Below are 10,088 nucleotides of genomic sequence, written 5' to 3'. Positions count from 1 at the left end.
ATGAGTGGGGCTGAAGTGGCCCAGTCAATCAAGGGGTCAGTGACAGTTGTGAGTCTCTGGGAAGAGCAGTGGAGAAACTTGATTGAGGCTGGGTCTCCATCCTCATGGTGACAACCACAGCTATTTTTGGGCATCTGTCTCATCCTCAAACATGGGAAATCTGGCTTTCAATGACTGACATACAACCTGCACATTTTAAAGATATTTTATTAAAAAAAGAAAAACCAAACAAAAAGCCCAATCCAAGAACTCTTGGTTCTGGGAGTCTGGGAGCAGCTTAGGTCTGTGGGGAGGGTAGAACTTGGAAGACCGAAGGTGTGGGGACCTCTGACCCTTGGATGGAAGAGCAAGAGCCTGGAGAGGCTGGTAGACAGAACGGCCTTTTCCCAAGGCTCAGACTCTGTGGCTTGGGCTCATTCACTTGGAAAAGACAAGAGGGGGGGTTCAAACCCCCGAAAAAGGCTGGGTGGACAGTTCCTGAAGGGCCTCAGACCTCTTGTCAGTCACCAACCAGTTAGGGAAGAGGAAACGGTGGCCCGGGGCTCGATCGGGCCTCATTAGCACCCTCCCCAAAGGCAGAGTTCAGCCTTCCCTAGGGAGGTGGGCTCAGACAGGGAGACACTCTCCCAAGTACTGCGCGGGGCTCAAGCTTCTCGGAAGAAGGGGCCCTGATGAGGCGGGACGTGGAGGCGATCCCAGGCCAGACTCCTGGAGCTCAGTGGCCCTGGGGGCCGCGGGGCAGCGCCCGGATGGGCCGAGGCGGGGGATTGTCAAGGACAGGTTCGGGCCGGGGCCGCAAAGCACCTCGGCGCTTCTGCTTGCGCAGCAGGTAGTTCGAGTATTGTACCTCTGGCATGGCCAGCTTGAGGCAGGCCTCGGTGGCTGGTCCGGCGCCGCCGCTGGGCAGGTCGTAGCCCATGATGTCCACTTTCCGGCTGGGCTGCCACGGCTGCAGCTGTTTGGTGCGGATCTGCGCCGCGGGCCGCAGCACCGGCTCTTCGCCGAAGCAGCGCCGCAGGAGGCGCTCGCGGGCCTCGCGCAGCTCGCGCGCCTCGCGTTCCACGCAGGCGCGGCCGGCGCGCGCCACGCGGCGCCAGAACGTGGCGTTGAAGTGGTCGTAGAGGCCGGCGTCGAGTGCGTTCCAGGCCCGCGCGGCCCGCGCCAGCGCCACGGGGATGGAGGCCAGGCGCGAGCTGGCGGCGCGCGCGTTGAGCTTGGCGTAGAGCACGTCGTCCAGGTCCCAGGCGAGCAGGCGCCGCAGCAGCACGAGCGACTCGTCGAAGTACTCGGCGATCATGACCAGAGAGAAGACCTCCTCCACCTGGCGGATGAGGCCCGCCAGGTAGGCGGCGTCGTTGTGCGGGCTGCGCTCGTTGTCGCCGCCCAGGTCGTAGGCCAGCGTGTTGTGCGCGAACATGGCGAAGTGCTCGCCGGCGCGGTAGTAGGCCTCGGGCGCGCGCAGGAAGGCCTCGAGGGACGCGTTGGGCACGCGCCGGAAGGCCGGGCAGTATTGGTTGTAGTAGCTGAAGAGCGACTCGAACATGGCGGCCGGCTCGCGCAGGATGGTGACGTAGACGGTGTCCGGTGGCATGAGACGCTCGAGCTCTTCGCGGTCAAAGCGCAGGTGGCTGGCCAGCATGTGCGGCGGGCGCGTGGCCGGGTGCACGAAGTGCGCGGAGAAGTTGCGAGGGTAGCAGAACTGGTGCTCACAGCTCGGGTGCGGCAGGGCCACCGTCAGGTTGTGGCGCTCGGCGAAGCGGAACAGGATGTTCTGCACGGTCGTGCCCGCAGTCTTGTGCGTCTTGAGGAAGGCCACGGACGTGTGCTTGGGTCGTGGAGGCGAGTCCCTCAGAGGCGGGCAGCTCAGAGGGAACAGCTTAGGGTACCTGCAGGGTCCAGGGAGGGGTCCAGGGAGGAGAGTGTGAGAGGTGTACAGCTTGACCCCCTTCCCAGGGGAGATGGGATGGGCCACAGAACTTTCCTCGGCTTTACAGAGCAGTAGAGGGGTATGGTAGGCGGCCCCTAAGATGACACCGGTGATCCCTGCTGGCCTCCTGGTATTCATGCTCGGGTGTGTTTCCCTGTGTATTTCCTTCCCCAGGAGTATGGGCCTCTTATTGCTGCCTCGCAGGAATAGAATAGGGCATCAAGGATGGATGTCCTTCGGGAGATTACATTATAAAAAAGACTGGCTTCTATCTCGGAGTCTTTCTCTCTCTAGGATAACTCACGCAGGGGAGAACAAGCTGCCATACTGTGAGCAGCCCTAAGGGGAGGTACCTGGTGGCAACAGTTCCCCAAGGGACTGGGCTGTCAGGCTAAAAGCCTGCTTGAAGAACTGAAGTCTGCCAACAACCACATGAGTGAGCTTAGAAGGGGAGCCATTTCAATCAAGCCTTCAGATGAGGTTGCAACCCCATGAGAGACCTTGAGCCAGAGGTACCCAGCTAAGCCCCACCTGGATTCCTGCCCCACAGAAGTGAGATAGTAAATGTTTGAAGTGCTCAGCTGCTAAGTTTTGAGGTAATTTGGTTACACAGAGTTAGATAATAGAGGGACAAAGGTCCTTGGAGAGCCTTGTGGAATTCTACTCTACAGATGAAGAACCTGAGGACCAGAAAGGGAAAAATCATTTACATAAGTCTGGCAACTCAGATAAAGTCACCAAATTATCTTGCTCTCTGTCTTTCTCGTTTACTTTTTCACTGGCACCTCATCTTGTAGATGGCTGGCATGGGCTTGGGGGCAACCCATTTGTCATGTGATTCCATTAAGGCCTCTCGAGCTACATTCCTTCAGTTAGCCAATATTTTTTCAGCATCTACTCTGTGCCAGGCACTGTTCTACGTCAGGAAATCTGATAGTATAAAAAACAGATAACAATCCTAGTCTTCATGAAGCTTCATTTCTACTTCCTCATTCCTGAAACAAGGGTGTTTGGGGTGACAGGTGACCTGTAAACTCCCTTCAGACTTTGAGTTACTCGTTCTCCTGTTCTCCTAAGGATAATGTAACAAGGGCAACTCTTAACAGCTTTAAGAATACCATTGAGATTTCCTATCTGTGGCTTATTTGGGCTCAGGATAATGTCTACACAGACGCCCCTTCCAAAGACCAGCAAAGCATCCTGCAAGAGTGACGGGGCCCATTCAAAGTATTCTCCCGGGCAGACCATGTAGAAAATGTGGAAGCTGAGGCCCCAGGGGTGCTGGGATTTGTTGGGCTCACACGTGAGCCAGAAGTATGGTTAGGGCTCCTATTAGTCATCACATGGTATCTGGTGTTGGGGTGACTAGCTGGGTCACACATACCATCCTCATTTTGTAGGTGAGGAAACGGGGGGGGGGGGGCTCAGAGAAGTGAAGGGATTTGCCCAGCACAACAGAGTGGTGAGAAATTGTTTGCAGTCCTCTCAGGAGGCACCCCAAACGTGATGCTGGGGGAAGGACTTCGGCTGGATTAGAATCCCAGTTTAATCACTGACTGACTATGACTTTAAGCAAGTCTCTCAACCCTTTCATTGGAGATCAGACCCTGCCCAGGAGATGGTGTGGATCTAAAGAGAATGTACGGAAAACACCTGTAGGATAGAGCGAAGGAACAAAGCCCAGCAGAAAACAGACTGTTCTGGCAGGTGCAAGAAATGGGGAAGAAGCACTGCCAGTTCTGGCAACTTGCTGCCTGAGGACACAACTCCCCTGGCCCCGCCCCTCATGGAGGCCCCTCCCCCTCCCTGAAACCCTGTCCCGCCCAGGCCCCTCTCCTTCCCTGAGGCCCTGTCCCCTTACCAGCTGAGCTGTGCCCCCTGATGGATGAGAAGGCTCAAGGTGCTGCACCCTAGCACCAGCAGCAGGATTTTCCTGCGGCTCATCTTGGTGGCCTGCTGCAGGCGCTGGAGGATGGGTGGCATGATGGGGTGCCCACCCCTGGACCAGCCAGGATCTCGTTATCCAGGACTCCCTTCGTCGGCACTCATGGGGGCTCCTGAGGCTCTGGTAGCAGGGCCAGTGTTCCTGAGAGGCCTGGCAGGAGAAGGAGGCAAACAGGTTTGCAGTGGGCAGAGATGGGCTCTGAGCCCCAGCAGGTTGCTGCAAAGGAGAGCTCCAAAGAGTGGGGTGAGCGGAGAGGCCAGGGAAGATCAGATTCCTACCTCCCGTCACCAAGACCCTATCTCCACACTGCTCCAGATAGCTTAGTCTTGGGTGGAATTACAGGCTCTGGGGTGTGGCCAGCCCTTCATGCTGTAGCCGCTCCCTCCCTCCCTCCCTGTCTCTGCTGCTCTGCCTGCCCCTAATTCGGCCTTGCCATTTGTGTCTGGATCCCCAGTAGACCAAGCACCAAGGCTTGACTCAGAGCACAGAAGTCTCAACGCAGGGTTTCCCCACCTCCAGGACTCCTTGCCTGATGGTGTCAGCGAAGGGTTAGTCTCGATTCCCCAAACACCGAGCTCCTTAGAAACATCAACCAAGCCTTCAGCTTCTCAAGTCTCTGACACAGAGAAGAGGTCAATACTACAGGCTTACTATCTGTACCCTTCTGTCACATACTTACTCCTGCTTAATACTCAGCTCAACCCTAACAGGTATTATTCCCACTTCACAGACAACGAAACTGAGTCTCTAAGAGATGATACCCTTGTCTGTGGCCACACAGCTGGTATTAGCAGAATCAGGCTCCAGACCTGCTCTCTCTGGTTCCGGAGTCCATGCCCTTAGACGTGTGCTGCTTCCACAGAGAACCGATTTCCCCAGCCCGCCCTGGACTCGGGCACTTCTGCATGCCGCTGAGCCCCGCGCTCCTGCCCTGAGGGCCCAAGACCAATAAATCCATGAGGGAAAGAAATGAAGGACTTGAAATCCTGGAACCCTAGCTGGATTCCATCCCCAGACACCTGAAACCCTGGCCACCCCATCAGCTGACTCTGCAATGAGAGTTGCCTGGCCAAAGCAGTGGGATGGCAGCCTGGGAGGGGGGTAGGGGTGTGGGGAATGCAGAGGGGCTCCTGCCTGCTGAGACTCCTGGAGAAGGTGGGTCTCCATCCCAGGTGAGCAGCAGGAATGAGAGGCAGAAGGGCCTGGTTCCCGGCCAGTTACCTGTCCCCACAGGGGCAGCCCAGCCTTTGGCAGTGCCAGTGGAAAGTCAGCTTCAGCAGCTAGGGTGGGGTCTCTGCCCCAGGGGCCTCAGTTCAACTTTACCTCACATACACCCCTCTCCAAAGGGGAGGGGGAGTCTGGAACCTTACGGACATGTGCATGTGTGTGGAACTAGGACACCTGGGTCCCAGGAGGGGTGAGGTAATGTGAAAACTCTTTTGACCATCACCTTCCCTGGGGACCCTGGGCTTGGCTTCCAATTCTCCTCCTCCCCCGCCCTCTGCCCCCAATTAATCCTGGATTATATTTAAACCTGTTTGGATGGAAAGATGTCCTGGTTATGCCTTTCCCTCCTTCCCAGGCCCCATCCCCTTGTTTCCTCTACCAGCTGCAGACGGACTTAATCCACCTGGAGCCGTGGGGGGTGCAGGGTCCAGCCACAGAGGACAACCAAGGGCAGAGCAGAGAAAGTCCAAGCCTCCCACCCCCACACACACCCTGGTTTTTCAAGGCTTGCTGGGGCAGAGGAGATCTGGCTCCACCTGGGGGGGGTAGCCTCCAGGAGAAGTCAGAGCCGGAGGCCCTCTCAGGATGGAGGCCCTCTTCCCTTTGTCACTTATCCTGCCTAGAGGACTTGGTGACCAGGCAGGAGTTTCCAAAGGGGCAAGGCGGGGGGCAGCCTATTTCCATTTTTGTTAAACTCACTGAAAAAAACCCTTTTTTTCAGAGGACGCAGTCACCCAAAGAGGTCAAACCCAGGTGGAGCTAGAGCGGAATTTTCCCCAGGGAAATGCTTCAACCAGGCCACACAGAGGAGGGTGATGGGGTGCTTGGGGGGCCCCCCATCCCATTCCCCTTAGTGCTGGGAAGCCAGCCAGCTAGCCCCCGGTCTGAGGCTCACTTGGAACAGGGCTTGACCAGCAGGAGAATTCCCTGGGTAACAGCTTCTGCTTGGCTATCATCAATGAGGGGAAGCTCATCACCTTAGATGCAGCCTGGTCCGTGTTCGAGCATCTTCCTGGGACAGCGGGGATCCTCAGCTCGTCCCCTGGTACCTTCCACTCTGCGTGGTGGCTAGCGTTGCCCTCCTAGACCACACAGACCATGTTTCCCCATGACAGACTTTCAGGTATTTGAAAGCAGTAACCCTGTCTCCTCTGGGTGGGCACTCGGCCAGGCTAAACATTCGGTCCTGAGAGAGGGTGCTGCTGGGACACCGGAGGCAGCCTCCCGCCGCTTGGCAAGTTCACACCCCCGTGCCTCTTCTGGAGATGGAGTCAGGGCAAGGGCAGCCAGGAGGGGCTGGGTTTCCCTCTGTGATCTCCAGGCTGGTGTGGGGTGTGTGGCGGTCTGCTGGGGCCAGCCACTGGCTCCTGTCCCTCGCGTGCTTCAAACTACTCCCCAGCTGACCCCGTGTCTTCTCCGTGGAGAGAGTTTTCCTCTGCTGTCCCAGACAGGTCAGTGTGCTCAGCCTCATCAGAATATCAGTGCTAATTTTAGTCAGAACCATCTACCTCACGCTGCTGCCTGGTTTTGCAAATTGCTTTCCTTTCTCCAGGGAACCAAAGAGATGGTATAGCCAACCAGAGCTTTGAAAACTGGCCTGGACGCCCACCCACTCCCAAATGAGCCCTGTTCTCTCTCCCCTCCAAGCTCTAGGGCTGAAATGGGTGCATTTAGAGGAGAAGGGCGCCCTGGCCTGGACTACCGGGACCTGACGGGTGGCTGCCCCGAGACTCCATCCTTACTAGAGGATGGCACAGCCTAGTGAGTAGGGAAAATGCCCAGGGCACTAGAGAGGAAGGGCCAAGGGCTAAAGGGCTGCAAATTAGTGTCCCAGGACATCAAATATCTTTTCACCTCCCTCTCTCTTCCCCCCTCCAGCCTGCACCAGGCCCCTTTCCCTGTCATCCTCCCCCACATCATCCCTGCCTCTGAATTCCCCTCACCTCCTTCCTCTGTCACTACCTGCCTGCCCCCAACTCCCCATTCCTTCAGTTTCACCCCAGCCTCCCCCAGGGATCTGTCACCGGGATCTGGTCACCATAGGGGATAGGCCAGATTCCCCCTCTCGCTGTGTCATCTCCCGCTCCTCGGGGCAGAACGCTCCCTCTCCTCATGCTGTCCAGGCTCTGGGCCCCCACGCCACTCTCCCGCCCACCCCTCATCCCCCATCCCGGTCCGGTCTACCCCGCCCCCCAGCCCCAGGTCGGCCACTGCAGTACATACGCGTGAGCGCGGGCTCTGCCTCCGACCCCGCTGGTGGGTGGTCGCCGCTACCTCCCAACCCTTGTCCTGAAATCTGGTGCGGGTCTGAGGGCGCCGGGGCCCTGCGCACCAGTGCCCGTCGCTCCCCTCTCCGCGCCTGGATGGGATCAGGTGGCGGCGTCCGCTCAGCTTCGCTCCTCTCAGCTCTGCCTGCCGCCCGCCCCCCATAGCACACCGGAGGCGGGGCGGGGGCGGGGGCCCAGCAGCAGCGCAGGGGAGGGGGAGGAGAAGGGGAGCGGTAAGGGGAGGGGGCAGCCCTGAGTGGCAGGTTGCCGAGGAACATTCTCCGAGTACTGTCTTCAGATGCGGGCATCTTCCCCTGGCAACCTTGCAGATTGTGGACACCAATGTGGCCAGCTCCTTGACCTCCCTCTACAGAAGGGGAAACTGAGGTGGGGACGGTGTCTGGATACTCCCGCATTGCTGGGCATTGCTGGGCCCCACTGGTCACTCTTGGGCTGGTGGGTCCTGGGGGAGTTAGAGACGCAGGTACATTTACAAGCATCCACATGCTCCCTCCCCTGTCTCCTTCTCCTTTTCCACCTCCAGCAGAGAAGCACAGTTCCAGCCCTGGGTCTGGTCCTATCTACCTTCTTACCCCTGGGGGCCCATTCCCTTCCAACCTCTGAGGCAGCCCTTTGCTGCGGACCTACTCCCACTCTCCATCAGGACCCCAGACCCTCTCTTTCTTGTCCAGAGCCTTAGTGGGCCTGGGACCCCTGCCCAGGCACGTTACCTGGCCTGGTTGCTTTTAGCTGTCTTATGGAGAGCTGTTCTGAGACCGCAGAGATGAAGGCTTTGTGTGAGCTCCTATATGTGGGAGGTGGGCTTGAATTTTCTACTGCCTTCTCAGTTCTCAGCTCCTGCCACCTGGGAGCTGGGCAGCAGCACCTCCCAAAGTCACACCAGACACCAAGAGCCCCAATTTAGTTCTATGGTTCTCATGGACCCCTGCTTTCGCCTGTCCTCTTGGCCTGGTATGGCAAGGATCCTGGAGCTGGGGCCGCCACGCAAAGCTGAGACTGGGTTCCATTCTAGACCCACACTGGTAGATATTGTGTGAGGGTCCTTGTTAAGGAGGAGAAGGGAATGGGGTCTCTCAGAGTCAGGAGAATTGCTTGTGGTCCCAGTTTGGCTCCTTGGGCATGTCAGCTTCTCTCTGTCCCCTAGTCTTCCCATTTGCACAACGGGGGTTCTATCCTGCCTGGGTCCCAGGTAGGTTAAGATAAAATGGGGCCTTACTTGTCCTGTCCCTTTCTGGCCTAAGCTACACTACCTCCTCACCCATCAGCCCCCTTAGTTTATCCTGCTTCAGAGACACCCATGCCCTTCCCCAGCACATACACATGCCTTGGGGCCTCCAGCCTCAGGTGACCTGCCATCATTCTCCAGTTACGGGGAGCAGAAAGACACTTCCTTTGTGTCAGGAATGGTTCTGCTTGAGTGGGCTGACAAGCTGGAGGAGAGGGCACCACTGTTCTTTCTTCTCTCCTTTCTGGGTTTGGCTTCTCTGGGAGTCAGGAGCCTGGGATGGTGGTGGTGATAGAAGGGGGAAGGGTCAAGGTTCGGACTAGAGTGAAGAGAAATTCCAGGCCAGAGCTGGGATGTGAGCAACCTGCCCGACCCAATCCTTTTCTGTCTCTCCTAAACCTCACCTTCCCTGCGTCTGGCATTCCATTCTTTCTCACTGCTCCCAGCCGTTTCTCCGTTGGAGACAGCTGGTGAAATGGAGCATGCTAGAGAGATCTGAAGGGTGTGGGTGTGTGGGGGAAATGAGACCATTTCACTTGAGTTTCTTAGCTCTCTCACACAATGCATGCTTACTCACGCTTCCACAGGCAGTCAGAGGACAGAGCTAGAATGGGAGAGGGACCTCAGAACTAGTGGCAGAGGTGGGGAGAGAAACTGAATTGAGGGGTCAGGACAAGGAAAGGTGGAAGCTGCATTTCTCCCTAAGCGCACAGGCCACTGGTGGTGGTGGGGGGTGCAAGGCAGGGTCCACCCTCTTGCTAGTAGACTGATGGGGATGAGAAAAGAAAAGGTACGGAGTTTATTTTGGAGACTCAGAAAGACGCAAATCCTGTCGCTGGGAAGACTGTTACATTCGCTTCTTTCCCCCCAGTAATCATTTATTGAGCATCTCTTGAACGCCAGGTCCCTGCTCACGTTCTTGGGGGTGGAGGTAGGAAGAAGGGGCAAGAAAGAGTTGAAAACAGATGGTGCTGGTTTGAACGCGTTATGAGAGTTCCAAGGAAGGAAAAGAAAACAGAAGGCCTAGCGTAGACGACATTTGAGCCGGTGGAAAAAGGGGCTTTAGTGTCGCCCTTCCCCCAGGTCGGCAGCTGGAGCTCAGCCCGGGTGGGTCCTCCCCTCTTCCGTCTCCGATCCGCTTTCAGCGCATTCATCCACCTCTGGGTCGGGGGTGGGTAGGCAAACAATCAGACACTTTTATCACAGGCATCTGCTGCAACTTCCCGCTTGGCGCCTTGGCGCCCGCGACGCGCGGCCGCGGGGGAATGAGTCCTTCGGGACTGCTTGGGAACGTAAGCGTCCGGGCCTCTCACGCCTGATCAGGGAGTCGGGCCGGAAGGCCGGCGGCCCGCGCTCGGGCCGGTCAGACGCAGAAAGTAAACCCTTCGCTTGGGACCATCTTTCCCGCAGACCCGCCCCCATTCTAGCCCCCAGTGTTCCCGGTGCAGTGGCCCGGAGACCGTGAACTACGTACTA

At 57.5% G+C, this 10,088-nt stretch overlaps 1 protein-coding gene across 3 annotated transcripts; it reads right to left on the bottom strand.

The window, feature by feature from the left end:
* Window positions 1-205: 205 nt before the first annotated feature.
* Window positions 206-7,520, bottom strand: GAL3ST3 (galactose-3-O-sulfotransferase 3). 3 transcript variants are annotated; one of them, XM_033120488.1, is made up of 4 exons: window positions 7,323-7,520; window positions 6,077-6,181; window positions 3,789-4,022; window positions 206-1,886 (listed from the first exon to the last, which is right to left on the bottom strand). In XM_033120488.1, exons 3-4 carry the CDS (start codon window positions 3,908-3,910, stop codon window positions 716-718), a joined length of 1,293 nt encoding a protein of 430 aa, XP_032976379.1. In that variant the 5' UTR covers window positions 3,911-4,022; window positions 6,077-6,181; window positions 7,323-7,520; the 3' UTR covers window positions 206-715. The 3 variants fall into 3 exon arrangements, with proteins under 3 accessions (XP_032976379.1, XP_032976378.1, XP_032976380.1); XM_033120487.1 differs by lacking the exon at window positions 6,077-6,181; XM_033120489.1 differs by lacking the exon at window positions 6,077-6,181 and having other exon boundaries at window positions 7,374-7,520.
* Window positions 7,521-10,088: the final 2,568 nt, after the last annotated feature.

This window comes from Rhinolophus ferrumequinum, chromosome 11 (assembly GCF_004115265.2).
Source record: "Rhinolophus ferrumequinum isolate MPI-CBG mRhiFer1 chromosome 11, mRhiFer1_v1.p, whole genome shotgun sequence".
Classification (NCBI taxonomy): Eukaryota; Metazoa; Chordata; class Mammalia; order Chiroptera; family Rhinolophidae; genus Rhinolophus; species Rhinolophus ferrumequinum.
This window is presented reverse-complemented; position numbering and strand designations above follow the sequence as displayed.